Below are 16,087 nucleotides of genomic sequence, written 5' to 3' on the forward strand. Positions count from 1 at the left end.
CTCATAATTCCCCCCAAATACTGTGTTTATTTCTACCTGCTACCTAATCGCTTGACTGTATAAATGCCCGACACGCTGGACCACATTTACTTCCGCAAACACAACATCGGGTGTGACGTCGTCTCTTCTTCTGCGCATGCGGGCCACTTTGACGACGCATGTGTTTATACAGCAGACAAGACAGAGGTCGCATTTACAATGTAATATGAACGCTTACACAAAAAAATCTGATTTTTTCAAAAAATCCGAATTGAGCATAAAGACCTGCGGTGTGAACCTAGCCTTAGTTTTAGCCCTGTGGCGTTGAGTAAGGAAATACAAAGGAAAGTAGGAGAGGTGGAAACGGTGAAGGTACTGAGGGATGGTAGTTTGTTGATAGGTTGTAAAGATGAGGTACAGAAAAACAAGGTCCTGAACTGGTAACGACGTCAGCAGTCCTTTAGGATTTGATAAGAGACCTGCAGCCTGTCTTTTTTCCACCTGCGTTCAGCTCTGCGGCATTCTTGTTTAGCTGTGCGAGTGCTCTCATTAAACCATGGCTCCGGTCTAATTTTTTGCCACCTAATTTTTAATGGAGCCACGGCGTCCAAAATATTAAGGCAAGATGAATGGAACCAAGTGCAGAGCTCCTCTGTGTTTGAAGAGGGAACACAAAGCTGATCAAAGGCATCAGAGAACTGACTAGCAGTGAGGTGGTTAAAAACCCAGGCCTTTGCGCTCGCTGGCATTAGCTCTGACAGCACTGGAAAACATCACATCAAGACAGTCTTGTGTTGGAAGCTAAATGCTATCTTGGTTAAACAGTTGTAAACAATTCAATTCATTCACGATTCTCCCAGACGGTAAGTGGATGTGCATAGGAAAATAGCCATAATAATGTATAATAATGTTTCTCTGTTTAAAACGCTCCTCTCTTTCCTCCATTAGTCTCATGCGGCGCTGATTATGTGACAGGCTCCAATCTGCCGAGTCACTCTGATGTTCAGCTTTCCTGTTTTACTGGTCACAGAATACAGGTATTGTTCTTCATTGGTTTATATTATTAACCTTTAGACACTCACTGTACAATTTATTATGTATTGTACATTTGCATGAAAAAAATGCCAGTAAAGCCTCTTCTATGTACCACTGTACCACTAAGGTATTTTTTTTCTTTTTTTTCTCTTCCTGAAGGGTCCAGTATTTTTACTTGAAGATGGCAAATCAGCAATTTCCCTGAATGATGCTCTGATGTGGGCAAAAGTCAACCCCTTCTCCCCACTGGGTACAGGAGTGCGCATGAACCCCTTCTAAGAACACCCTATACAGTATACATACAGTACATACATAATTACATCCATCCACCCATCCATTACCTATACTCACAAGGGTCGCGGGTAAGGTTGGCCATCGTTTGAATTTGGACGATTCCGATTCCATTTTTTTGATTCGATTCCGGTTCCAAACAATTCTCGATTCCAATTCTTAACAACAACAAAAAAAATGACTTATTTTGGACAAATCACATGAACTTCCCTGTTCTTCAATTTCATGAACTTTTCACTCTTTGTGAACTTTAACATGGATGACTCAAAGGGCTGTTTTTAACCAGTATATTTATTTTAATACATTTTTTGTATTATTTAGTATTATTTTTCACAAGAGCTTTATTTTTGAGAAGTTCAAAACAATACAATAATGCAACTGTTACTGAGAGCATGCTACATCTTGCTTTAGAAAGAAAATATATATGACAAACACAACACTGCATTTTAAGGGCAAGCAAGGAAAGTCTATCTAATCTAAGCAGTCTATGTAACCATATGATGTATCTATATGTACAGTATTTATGTATATGCCACAGCTGTGTATGCTATAAGTTAAATATTAGCTGGATAAGTGCATTTGTGTGTTGAAGTTGTTGGCTCAATGTTGCCATTAGACGTACTTAGTCGATTCTGACTTTTGGGTCATAAGCTGCATCGCGTCAATTCGATGGCTAGACGTCGATCGTACTTCATTCATAGCTCTTGCGCGCGGCTAACCAGGAATCGAAACTTAGCACCAACATTCTAAAATCTGAACGGTCCTGGCAGAACCGGAATGACGGACCCAGTTCCACTCGATTCCCGGTTCTCGGTGTCCATCCCTAATCACGGGTGTGCTGGAGCCTATCTCAGCTGTCATCAGGCAGTAGGCGGGGTACACCCTGAACTGCCAATCGCAGAGCACACAGAGACAAACAAACAACTGCACTCACAATCACACTTAGGGGCAATTTAGAGTGATCAATTAACCTGCCATGCATGTTTTTTGGAATGTGTGAGGAAACCGGAGTACCCTGAGAAAACCCACGCAGGCACAGGGAGAACATGCAAACTCCACACAGGAAGGCCGGGGCCGGAATCAACCCCACGACCTCTGAACTGTGAGGCGGACATGCTAACCAGTCAGCCACCGTGCCGCCTACATAATTTCAGTAAATAATAAATACATACAAACATACATACAGAGCTGGGCATTTTACTACAAATTGAGTGTTATTCGTTATCCGTCAGCAGCGTGGTCCGCCTCGAATTTTAAATGGGCATCCGTTGGTGATTTTGACTAAACTTTCATTAGCACCAAAGAGTGTACGTAGCCTCCATGGTGAGGCCTCTATGTCACGCTGGCTGCGGTGATGCTTGTAAAGGCTTGCTCACGATGAGACTTTGCTCAGCGGGTGGGGATGAGCAGTGGGGGTGAGCGGTGTGTTGGTCAGCGTTTGTAGTCGGCGCTGCTAACGGAAGCCCGTTAAAAATCATAGGTGGACCGGCCCATGGGGGGGTACTATTTTTTTTCCGGCCGGCCAAAAAGACGGATAAATGGACGGCGGAAGGGTACCCCGCCTGTAGGCGGAATGCGATAAATGGATTGCAATTTTTTTGTAAAATGGCCAGCTCTGCATACATACAGTACATACATACAGAGCTGGGCATGGTCCCTCCATCCCCAAGTTTTGGTCCTGCATATTTAATCGACCCATGTGATCCCAGTTGGTCGGAGTCGGCCAACCGGCGTGGAGAACGAACTTAACCGATACCACGTCACACGCGGGTGCTGCACTCCTGACACGTGGTTGAGTAAATGTCAGGTTAATCAATTAGACATTTCAAAATAAGACACCAAAAAGAGAGAAGACGCTCAATTTCTTTGTTACCAGCTTGCAAGGAGAAGCGAAGAGAAAACACACTTTATTGCTGCGCAACAGTACAATACCTTTTTCTAAGTTCTCAAAAAGGCTTCGCTCCCCTTTCTTTTTATTGAGCTTCGGAGTCCCTGATAACATGGGTTTCCAACCTAAGGGTGGGGTTCATGCGAGCTGTTGGAAACATGTGAACTTGTACTTCTATGTGTTTGTTTATTAATGTGTACATGTGTACAAATATCATATCAGCATTTCGTTAATTCAGCTGTTGAGAAATGATATAAAAATGGTCAACGCCGGCGTGGCGCTCCCCTGCTTTTCAATCTTGACTTCCTCTTCTCACATTTTCTCTTTGCGACAAAAGCACACTTCTTCATTGCAGGGCAATAATATTTCACACAAATGTATATTTTGCAAACCATTAATAGCATTGCTTTAATCTAAAACTACTAAACCACACAACACTATATGGATATAACGGTATCATATCACTCAGGATTATATGTTCATTCAACCTCAGTATGATAGGCAAACATGTGGCAGCTATATGGTGATTAATAACAAGCTAATGTGGGATAACTATTAAATAATTATTCCTTCAGTAAATAAGATAAGATAAGATAAGATAAGAATGCCTTTATTGACCCCACAGTGGGGAAATTTTCAGAATTACAGCAGCAAAGATATAGGTCACACAGTGGCCATTAATGTATAACATTGACGGCAAACATTCAAGATCAAACCTATGTAAATATACGCAGTAATATGTGTATATACACATGTATATACACACCAACATACATCTACATAAAAAGTATGAGGAACACTCATTTTGGCCTGTACATAGTACAGAGGAAAAATACTCTAAGTGACAGTGCTGCAGTGCTGTAGTGAAATATAAGGAACAGCATTGGATAAAAATAAAACTAGACTAACAGTAGTGGGAAATGTTGAGTATGCACGGTGTTACAGTGGTGGGGAATATTGGGTATTGCACGATATGAGCTCAGGTGCTGGACTGCTCAATTGCACTAATGCCCGCCAGTTTGTAGAGACTATACAATGATCTTGTTAAAGAGTCTGACAGCAGCAGGCAAGAAGGAACGGCGGAATCTCTCCTTTGCACAGCGAGGGTGTAACAGTCTGTCACTGAAGGAGCTGTGGAGTGCTGTTAGGGTGCCCTGGAGGGGGTGGTCCGGGTTGTCCAGCATTGATGACAGCTTGGCCAACATCCTCCTGTCCCCCACCGAGTCCACAGAGTCCAGGGAGCAGCCCAGGACAGAGCCGGCCCTCCTGACCAGTTTGTCCAGCTGCTTCTTGTCCCGGGCCGAGACGCCGCCTGCCCAGGTGACCACTCCCTGGAAGATGACCGATGCAACCACCGAGTCATAAAAGTTCCTGAGGAGTGTCCCCTGAACCCCAAAAGACCTCAGTCTCCTGAGTAGGAAGAGTCTGCTCTGACTTCCTATATAGGGCGTCCGTGTTGTCGCTCCAGTCCACTTTATTGTTCAGATGAACACCCAGGTACTTGTAAGTTGAGACTCTCTCAACATCTGTTCCCCGGATATTCACTGGTGCAGGTGAAGAGTGCTGGCGCCTACCAAAATCCACCACCATTTCTTTGGATTCCCCCGCATTGATCAGGAGGCGGTTCTGCTGGCACCAGTCCACAAAACCCTGAGTAAGTTCTCTGTACTCCCGACCATCTCCGCCTGGGATGAGGCCGACAATCGCAGAGTCGTCAGAGAACTTCTGCAGGTGACAGGTAGGGGTGTTGTAGTTGAAGTCCGAGGTGTAGAGGGTGAACAGGAAGGGAGCCAAGACAGTTCCCTGTGGGGCCCCCGTGCTACAGAGGAGCACGTCAGACACACAGTCCTGTGTCCTCACATACTGTGGCCATTTTGTGAGGTAGTCCTGGATCCATGTGGTGAGGTGGTGGGCCACCCCCGCCCGCTCCAGATTGTCTCCCAGTAGGGTGGGCTGGATGGTGTTGAAAGCACTGGAGAAATCAAAGAACATGATCCTCACAGTGCTCCCCGCCTTCTCCAGGTGGGAGAGTAAAGTGTGGAGGAGGTAGATGATGGCATCATCCACACTGATGCCAGGCTGATATGCGAACTGGAGTGGGTCCACTGAGGAGCTCACCAGGGGGCGCAGGTGGACAAGGACCAGTCTTTCCAGGGTCTTCATCAGGTGAGACGTCAGCGCCACTGGTCTGAAGCTGTTGAGCTCCTTCGGGTGGGGGGTCTTTGGCACCGGGACCAGGCAGGATGTTTTCCATAGCTGGGGGACCCTGCCCAGCTTCAGGCTCAGGTTGAACATGTGCTGGACAATTCCACACAGCTGGTCTGCGCAGGATTTGAGGAGCTGGGGGCTGATGCCATCTGGACCCGCTGCCTTCCTCGCCTTCATCTTCTTCAGCTGGTTCTTCACCTGAGATGTTGTGAAGGCCAAGGCTGGGCAGGAGGGAGTGGTGGCTATCTGGTGTAGCTGGGGGCTGGAGACGGTGGAGAAAAGGGGGGAGGGGGCGACACGCCCAGCAGGAGGAGTAGGTGGAGGCTGCAGCAGGAGAGACTGAGTGGGGGCAGGCATCTGATTGAACCTATTGAAAAAGAGGTTCAGCTCATTTGCCCACTGCAGGTCCCCCCCAGTCCGGGTCTTGGGTTGTCCATGGCCTGAGATGGTCTTCAGGCCCCTCCAGACTCCCCTGGCATTATTCTGCAGCAGCTGCTTCTCCATCCTCTTCCTGTAGGACCTTTTCCCCTCTCTGATCCTCCTCCTCAGCTGGCGCTGCACAGTCTTCCGCTCCTCTATGTTGCCTGACGCAAAAGCCCTCCTCTTCTCCTTCAGGAGAGCTTTTATGTCTGGTGTGATCCAGGGTTTATTGTTGTAGAAACGTCTTACTGTCCTGGTGGGTATGGTGTTCTCCATGCAGAAATTTATATAGTCTGTAACAGTGTCCGTTAGACTACTAATGTCTTCCCTGTGAGCATCGCTGAATACTTCCCACACAGTTGTGCTGAAGCAGTTCTTTAAGGCCTCCTCGGCCTCTCCAGACCATCTCTGAACCGTGCGGGTCACAGCTGGCTGCCTGCAGACCAAAGGTTTGTACACAGACTGGAGAGCCACCAGGTTGTGATCAGCTTTGCCCAGCGGGGGGAGGGGCAGTGATGTGTATGCCTCCTTGGTGTTGGCATAGAAAAGGTCCAGTGTTTTATTGTCTCTGGTGTGGCAGGTCACATACTGTGTGAATGAAGGCAGAGAGGAGGAAGGGGAGGTATGATTGAAGTCACCAGAGATGAGTATCAGGGCATTTGGGTGCTGTGTTTGTAGCCTGCTCACTGCTGCAGTCAAGACATCACTGGCTGTGTCGCCGCTGGCAGCTGGTGGGACGTAGATGGTCACCGCGATCACATGACTAAAATCTCGCGGGATGTAGAATGGCCTCATGCGAACAGCTAGCAGCTCAATATCCCTGCTGCAAAGCTGCTCCTTAATCGTGATGTGCCCAGGATTACACCATCTATCGTTCACAAACACAGCCAGCCCTCCTCCTTTCCTCTTTCCACTCTCCAGCGTCCTGTCCGCGCGTATGATTTGGAAGCCGTCCAATTCTACGACTGTGTTCGGCGTTAGCGCTGTTAGCCACCACTCCGTGAATAGCATCAGGCTAGCCTCCCGGAAGTCCCTCTCATGCCGGGTAAGCGCCGCTAGCTCGCCCATCTTGTTGGGGAGCGATCTAACATTCCCCATGATAACAGACGGGAGGACGGGATGGTATCGTCTCCTCCTTTCCCGGCGTTTAACCCCCGCACAAGATCCCCGTCTCTTCCTCCTCAGCTCACGGGGGATATCGGGTCCCGCCCCGGGAGCCGGCGCAGGGTTAGCACGGAGTGCTAACAGCCGATTCCGGCTGTAAACAATGGGGGCGCGGCTCCGAGCCAAGTCGCCGGACACGATCGCGCAAAAAATAGCCACCAGCAGCGGCAAGAATACCGCAGTTTGGGTGTCCATTGCTACGCAAGTTACGACTATCAACTATACGAAAAATAAATAAAATAAATACAAAATGAAAGAGAGATTTATACCTTGCGGTCGCACAGACGCTGTGACCCCATATTCTATTTATTTTACCGATCACCACACTGTGTGTGTGTATGCCAGTTGTTTTGATTTGATTTTTTTTCTTTGTTTGGCGGCGTGTCTGCTTGTGCGGTGCCTTAGTGTGACGTGAAAATTACGTTCTCAACGCTGATTGGCTGTCGTGGATGAAGGACGGACGGATGACGTGAGTCAATTGAACATGCAGAATGGAAACTCGGGGACGGAGCGACGATGCCCAGCTCTGCATACATACATACATGCATACATACATAGTGCTGTCAAAATTACCGCGTGGGCGGTAATTAAGTTTTGTAATTGATCGCGTCAAAATACTTGACGCATTTAACGCATGCGCAGAATGACCGCCGATGCATAATCCCAAGTGCACAGTGAGTATCTGAGCGGACGCGTGTCGCACGCGGGAGTATAAAGGAGCATTTCTAAGGAAGAGACCAGCTTTAAATCTCAGAAATGTGAATAAATTGGTTTGCCTCAGCGACTGAGGATTAGTAAAGAGGATGTCTTGTTTTGTGTTCATAAAGTCAGTTTAAAGAGCAACACACGACGTGCTGATACCAACGACATCATAGCACAATGAGCATAACGTTCACTTCATGGACCACTCGGAAAACATAAACTCTAAGAATATAAAGAAGCATTTCGAAAACACAGGGCAGCTTTAAATCCCAGAAATGTGAATAAATTGGTTTGCCTCAGCGACTGAGGGTGAGTAGAGAAGAGGACTGTCTTGTTTTGTGTTCATAAAGTCAGTTTAAAGGAGTAACACATGATGTGCTGATACCAACGACATAATAGCACAATGTACACTTCATGTACCACTCGGAAAACATAAAGTCTAAGAATATAAAGAAGCATTTCGAAAGCAGAGTGCAGCTTTAAATCTCAGAAATGTGAATAAATTGGTTTGCCTCAGCGACTGAGGATGAGTAGAGACTGTCTTGTTTTGTGTTCATAAAGTCAGTTTAAAGGAGTAACACACGACGTGTTGTACAGCATTCATAGCATAACATAATGAGCTAATTACATTCGTGTGCTCTTCAGGGACCACTCCGAAAACATAAACTCTAAGAATATTACAAAGGAAAAAATACATTACATATGAACAGTATGTTGAATGTATATATCCGCTGTGTGTCTTATCTTTCCATTCCAACAATAATTTACAGAAAAATATGGAATATTTTGGAGATGGTTTGAATTGCGATTAATTACGATCAATTAATTTTTAAGCTGTGATTAACTCGATTAACATTTTTAATCATTTGACAGCCCTAATACATACATACATATACATATACACAAAGAGGGTGTAGAGAAGAAAAAAGTGGTCATGTGTAGGAAGAGATTACTGAGACAATAATGGTTGAATAAATTCCTTTAAACAATGTGTTTGTGGATCAACAAGGACAATGTTTTGAAAGTTCCTGTTTTGTACATCTTGTCACTGTGTTGGAACTATACATTGTAAAACAATAGTTCTATTAGAGGAGATAGATGGTGAGTCATCTTCTTGTTTGTACATATGCATACGCACAGTATACCACTAACTTAGTTTATTTCATCATTGTAAAATGAACAGATGGACAGCAAAATAAAGCTAGCATTGCATGGCCTGTGTTGTTTTCTTCCCGTAATTGTAAAGGTAAAACAGATTTAGGCATCTGTTGACAGTCATAGTTTTGAAGAGACAAGGCATCTTTAGCCTGTACGCAACATATTGTATACCATTAATGAAATATACTGTACATTATTTAAAACTCGAAGAATTTAAATAATGTGAATGATTCAAGAAAAAAAAAAAATCTAATAATTTATTCATGCATTATATTAGCTATAAATTCACAGACTAACCTTGGTATAACGTTAAATTAGGTTTGTGTTAATAGACAGTATCCTTGAATAGCTTCTAATAAATGAAACATTCACTAACTTCCTCTGCTACTCCAGCACAAAAGTTAAGACAAAAACAAAAATCCCAGTTATGTAGGCTTTTAACTTTGTTTACCACAGTACTCAGCTAAACATGAAAGACGGTGAGTGTCAGAGTTTGTGAACATTTTGTAATTTTGTTTAAGAGGAAGTCAACCCAAACATTTTTTTTCAAGAATATGTTACATGCAAGCCCACTAGTTAAAACAAGGCATTCTGATAAATATTGCATTTGTAAGTGTTAATATACTCACTGTGGTACCACTTGGATGAGGGTCAGATTCTGAGGCGACCCCACCTCACCATCGGCATTGTGAGCATGCTTGCGCATACAAGAACACTAAGCATTGGTAGGAGTCCGTAGGACGTCTTGATGTGGAGGAAGGAATTTCAGAACACCGGTAGGTCGACGCAAAGAGTCAAAGACCGAACAATTCTACCCCATGTAAAAAGGAGGTGTCTATTAATCATATTAAATGTGCAACCTCCTTTCCACTGAATTATTTTTTTACGTGTTGCGCTGAGCAGCTTGGTCTTTTTTAAGTGAAGTGCTACTTTTGACCTGTGACGAACATCCATAATTACCACACCCCACGAGCATTATCCTTTCGTCTTCGTTGCTGCATTGCGTTGAATTTGGTATGGTCCATTGACCCCAACATATTGAATGGGCAGGCGATGCGAAATAGTTAGTTCCTTGAATGCCTACGTGAAATAAAGCCTACAGTATTGGACCTCATCATAGCAGAACTCTCTTTTATATTCTCATAACACGACAGGCCGCATTTGCTGCGCGCCAGCGCAGCGCACACACATTTCTTATTGGTTGTACTTTGCTAGTGTCTGTGATTGCCCGGCACCATGCGCATATTATTGGTACTTCGTTTCTTTTGTGCTGCTTCTTTGGCACCGACCTGAACGATTCCGGGAGAACTGAAGTGCTAGGCTTGGTTCCACTCGGTTCCCAGCGCCCAACCCTAATTATAAGTGCTGGCTGCTTCGTTGGTGGCCGGGATGTTTTAGCTCAGCAATCAGCGCAATTTGGTTCCCTGCCGATGACTCGCGCGGGAGTGCGACTTCGAACCCCAATCGCAACCCAGCAAGTGTAGCCGCGCTGCGAGTGGACTGCGCAGCAACACCATCAGCTACTGAAAAACTATTCTATTGCATTTATTTCATTCAGACATGTACACCGGTTGCACCTGACAAACTTTTGTAAAACTAACATATTGTAACGTCTTCCAAAGACACAACATCAGAGGTAGCTTAATCCTCTCCCTTTTTATTATTCCAACACGGCTACTGTGGTAACTGTGGGCCATAGCCAACGCCAACTACAGTGCAAAAACAGAACACCTTCATAAGAACACACGGATCTCCCTTCCTTCTCACCGTCCGCTCACTCCTCCCTCACTTGCACACATTTCCCAGCGAGTCACGCAATGCATTCAGTAACCTCGGGAAAAACACAACTCGGATCAGCAAAACACAAATCACAACACAGATAACCCAATTCGTTACACTAAATTTTAAAAAATTTTAAGAGTATAATTACGTCAGTTATCTGTCAGTTATTTTTATTCATGTGCAACCATCCCAATTAAGTAAATCCAAAGCCACCCCAGTTGATCTTTTTTGTGACATTGTTGCAACTTCAGTCATCGATGCCTACAATCAAGAAATTGAAGAACTGTTCAGTCTTTCATTGACAATATACAATAAATGCAAAAGTGATGATAAAAGAATAGACTGGTTTTGCGTCCTTTGTTTATTCCTCTAGAGTTACGAGATAGGAGAGTTGCTGAAGGAAGCTTCTTGGATCCCCCCCCCCAAACTCCACACGCCAATCCACATCGTACAAATACGTGATTTTTGCAATCAAACAACTTCATTTATCCCAGAAGGGCACTTTAAAAAGCTTGAGCAGCGTCGCTATAAAAGGACAGACCAAACATAAAGAACAAAGTTGCACATAAAGTGCAAAATCTTTAAATATAATCCGTGCGATGTACGCGCTTGATTCTACGTAAAACTGGACGCGTGTCAGAGGCATGATCTTCAATTCACTACCTCACCGACTGCATCGCTGAACTTTTTTGTCCCTAAATGTGCGTACGGGTAGGTTAAAGCGTCCGTAAATTTGCACACATTTTCCCTTCAATTTTTGGGGGAGAGGCCACGTATTTATTAACGCAGCACATTGCGTATGCATCTTTCATGCCTGTTTTTTGCGCACGCAGCTTTGATGATAAGTCTGGCCTCTGTATACTTGCGCAATTTTTCCTGTCAAGTTTTTTTTTTTTTGATAGGTCATATAATTTGCGCAGGAAGTTGCGTACGTATCTTTCAGGCCCCGTTCTGTGCTTACGCAGCATTGATAAGTGAGACCCCAGAGCCCTACAGCGCCAACTGAAGGAGCAAATGAACATGCTGGGCTCCTGCCAGCCACCCTCTATGTGCTTTCAGATGCAGAATGTCACCTAAAACATTTACAAACAACACTTTGGACCAACCTTCTCTTACACACAGAAACATGTAGTGATACTGTTGTGTTACTTTATAAATTCACTATTTCTATACAGTATTGAGTTCAGTAAAATATTAAATCATATGCACATAGATGACACATTGACCATTTTGATGACACCCCAGCCTGAAAATAGAATACAAGCACGTCACATGTATGAAGATAATAGACTTTATGATCTTGTCGACAGTCTAAGGTACTTTACCTGTGAAATAGAGCATTTATTCAGCTATCACTTGGCCAGTGGTGTCTTCCAGTGAACATGCTGGAAGAGCGAGATATGTGGCATGTGTATGACTGTTGACATGGAGTGCTTCCTTCATATGAACTGACTCCCACTCTGGTGACTGTGGCTCTAAAGTTGAAGACTTAAATGATGAATTGTGTGTAATATTGGGATGCCATCAATTTTGCAGTGGAGAATGTGGGGTAAACAGTAATTTTGGCCTAATTATAAAACACTGCCCACTTAAAACGTTATATATTTTTATATTTATTGCATGTTTACAAATTTCTGTTAGACATATACAAGAAGTCCCGTAAACAGTTTTAGTCATGAGATATGAAGATACAGGCAGGTGAAAGCAGCTCAAGGGGTCCTAACGGGTCTGAGTCATAAAATGCCTTCAGTGAAACTAGCGTGGTCATGTCGACATGGGTTTCATGGGTTTTGCAGGTGAGCGATTCATTATTTATTCAAGGGCTACATGTTAAATTTATTTTTGTACTTTGTAGACATCCCTTGTTGTCAGTCCTAGTCAGAGAATGCCTTCAGTGTAATGTCATGTCTCATATGTATTGCAGTGCATGTGGGCCAATTAAAGACAAATACATTTCACTCTCTCAAGCCTGTTTCGCTGACGAAAATGGAACCATGCACCCTTGTCTCGCGTGCGTTTGCTTGCAGGGGTGACTACACACTATGGGTGTCTTTGAGTGGAGTGCAGGCCTCCTCCGACAGGGAAAAAAAAAGTTCACACATTGCCAGTCAATCTGGTGATTGTGTTGGTTACTAAATGATATCATGTGACTGACCAGTATAAAGGTGTTATGTATTGTAGCGACCTTGTATATAGTTCACGAGTTCTGTGGTTTCCTGCCATCTGGACGTAAGGCAACAGGAAGGTGGACGTCAGAGGGCGGGAGAAAAAGGTGGCGTAGGAAGGCAGACTGTTCAATGTCGCACCGGTTAGCGTTGTGTTGTTGTCTTGCCATGGTTACGGCCAACAGTAACCTTTCTGTTATTCATCAATAATGATTGTTGCTATAGCTCACTGATTGGCCTGATAAATTCTGCAATCATACAGTATGTTAATTACGCTGCGGTTACGCTAGTAATAGCCTCTCGTAGGTGTGTAATGCTGCTGGCTTTTTATTGTAACTCGTATTTTCATGTACGGCTAAAGTTGTGTTAAAGAACTATTTGCCTGCTTTTAAGGGCTCTCATTTATGTTTTTTTTCATGCTGTAGCTCTAACGGTGTGTCCACAATGGAAAAATGGCATCTATAAGAAATAGAATCTTTGTGGAACATCAGTATGCTCCATCATTGTCTGGCTGTGTTTGCTACAACAATGCAGAGCTGGACCCTGCTTAAATTACGCCATTTTAAACGTAGGTTTGGCGTTTTAAGTTTTAAAATAAAATAAGTGCATGTGAGGCTTTGTGAAGCTCTTTGGGCAGAATGTTATAGATACAATAAGAATAACCGCATGATATTGCACAATCTGTTTGACTGACGTGGGTTGTTTTGGGAGGTGGGGGACAGATTGACGGATAGGTGGACCGGAGATGTTTACCAATGGAAGCGATGACGGAAGTGTGGTTAAAATGATAGACGGACTGACTGATAGACGTTTCCAGTTCGGTCTGGCTTGAAAAATACACGGATGGAGAGAGACGCAGACAAGTTCCCAGGCTGCAGACAGATGGCAATTGATGGACCGGCAAACTATAGATAGTAGGAGTGTAACGATATACGTGGGTGTATTAGTAAGTTTCAGTATGGCTCAGTTCGGTCCACCTTGCGTACCGTTTCTGATCAGTTTTTATTATTAGCGCGAGCTTACGCATGGGCGCTATTGACTGTTGCATGCGGGAGAGGAGGGTGGCGGCACAAAAGAGCCAATACGCCAGCAGCCATGATAAATCATATATGCATGGATGGCAAACATTATGCCATTATGCCATTATGATACGCAAACAAGCCAGAGCTCGAAGGTCCCCCGTACACTGCGGTCTCCTGTTTGGGAACATTCTGGCTTTCCTGTTAAAAACGTGAATAAGTCCAAAAGTTGTGTGCCGACATTGCTACATGAGATCTATGTTGCAGGTAGGACGTCTAACATGCACTGCGTCACCCGACTGTGAATGGCGAGATTTATCATATTGGAGCGTCTTCCAGGAACATGCCGTCAGACGTAGTTTAATTATCATGTTTTTCTGAACACAAGTACAACTGCTCGCACTCTTTTTCGTTCTCTGCTGCTCCTCTCACTTGCCGTACGATGCATTCATGACACACAAATCCGACCACAACACAGATAACCCAATTCGTTACAATATGCTGTTGAACATTCAAAGATTTCAATGCCTAAAAAGTGTATACGATTTCATAACTTTTTAAAGTTACTGTATTTTTTTAAATTATAAAAAGAGTTTTAATATAGTTAGCAATAATTGCAACTGTTATTGAATGTATTTTTTTCATCACAAAACGTGTATATATGTACTGTAATGACAACTTGTCTTTAACTTGAATACATAGATGTGTCATAGGCTGTTGCTGTTGAGTGTTTAAAGATTTCAGTGTACTAATTTACAAAATTAAGAGATCTTTATTGTTAGTGTGTATTTCCGTGTATTATTAATTTCGGAAAATATACCGAACCGAAGTTTCCAAAAAAACAAACCGAAATGTGATTTACCATACCGTTATGCCCCTAATTTACATATATATATATATATATATATATATATATATATATATATATATATATATATATATATATATATATATATATATATATATATATATATATATATTAGTGCTGTCAAACTTATTGCGTTATTGGGCGGTATTTAGGGCCTGAGCAGCGACCACTGCAAGGTCCCTATTGTTTTTGTAGAAATTATTATTATTAGGGCCCGAGCAGCGACCGCTGGGAGGTCCCTATTGTTTTTGTTGGGATTATTCTTATTATTCTAATGCTGTATCTCATTTTTGTTGCCCTAAACATGCACGGAAAGTCACCAAATTTTGCACACTCATCAGGCCTGGCGAAAATTGCAATATTTCAAAGTCGTCGTAACATCCATCCATCCATCCATCCATCCATTATCTCCCGCTTATCCGAAGTCGGGTCGCGGAGGCAGCAGCTTCAGCAGGGAAGCCCAGACTTCCCTCTCCCCAGCAACATCCTCCAGCTCTTCCGGAAGGATCCCAAGGCGTTCCCAGGCAAGCCGGGAGACATAGTCTCTCCAGCGTGTTCTGGGTCGTCCTCGGGGTCTCCTGCCGGTGGGACATGCCCGGAACACCTCACCAGGGAGGCGTCCAGGAGGCATCCTAATCAGATGCCCGAGCCACCTCAACTGGCTCCTCTCGACGCGGAGGAGCAGCGGCTCGACTCTGAGTCCCTCCCGGATGGCCGAACTTCTCACCCTATCTCTAAGGGAGAGCCCGGACACCCTGCGAAGGAAACCCATTTCGGCCGCTTGTATCCGAGATCTTGTTCTTTCGGTCATGACCCACAGCTCATGACCATAGGTGAGAGTAGGAACGTAGATCGACCGGTAAATTGAGAGCTTCGCCTTTCGGCTAAGCTCCTTCTTCACCACGACAGACCGATACAGGGTCCGCATCACAGCAGACGCTGCACCGATCCGCCTGTCGATCTCCCGTTCCATCTTACCCTCACGCGTGAACAAGACCCCAAGATACTTGAACTCCTCCACTTGGGGCAGAATCTCATCCCCGACCCGGAGAGGGCACGCCACCCTTTTCCGACTGAGGACCATGGTCTCAGATTTGGAGGTGCTGATCTTCATTCCGACCGTTTCACACTCGGCTGCGAACCGCCCCAGCGAGAGTTGGAGATCGCGGCTTGAAGAAGCCAACAGTACTACATCATCTGCAAAAAGCAGAGATGCAATACTGAGGCCACCAAACCGGACCCCCTCGACACCTCGGCTGCGCCTAGAAATTCTGTCCATAAAGGTTATGAACAGAATCGGTGACAAAGGGCAGCCTTGGCGGAGTCCAACCCCCACAGGAAACGAATCCGACTTACTGCCGGCAATTCGGACCAAACTCTGGCATCGGTGGTACAGGGACCGGACAGC

At 44.5% G+C, this 16,087-nt stretch overlaps 1 protein-coding gene and 1 long non-coding RNA gene across 3 annotated transcripts in view; one reads left to right on the plus strand and one right to left on the minus strand.

The window, feature by feature from the left end:
• The window catches only part of wdr17 (WD repeat domain 17), a 245,828-nt gene extending 240,267 nt beyond the window's left edge, over positions 1–5,561 (plus strand). For both annotated transcript variants that reach the window (XM_086033934.1, XM_086033935.1), the window contains 2 exons: positions 928–1,016; positions 1,174–5,561. In XM_086033934.1, coding sequence (XP_085890060.1) covers positions 928–1,016; positions 1,174–1,293 — 209 coding nt within the window. In that variant the 3' untranslated portion in view covers positions 1,294–5,561. The remainder of the gene's footprint in view (positions 1–927; positions 1,017–1,173) is intronic.
• LOC147145434 (uncharacterized) overlaps positions 1–10,029 on the minus strand; it is a 31,752-nt gene extending 21,723 nt beyond the window's left edge. Inside the window, exon 1 of the long non-coding RNA XR_015087207.1 lies at positions 9,475–10,029. This is a non-coding gene — a long non-coding RNA (uncharacterized LOC147145434). The remainder of the gene's footprint in view (positions 1–9,474) is intronic.
• Positions 10,030–16,087: the final 6,058 nt, after the last annotated feature.

This window comes from Filicampus tigris, chromosome 6 (assembly GCF_054856515.1).
Source record: "Filicampus tigris isolate MCC_2025a chromosome 6, RoL_Ftig_1.0, whole genome shotgun sequence".
Lineage (NCBI taxonomy): Eukaryota > Metazoa > Chordata > Actinopteri > Syngnathiformes > Syngnathidae > Filicampus > Filicampus tigris.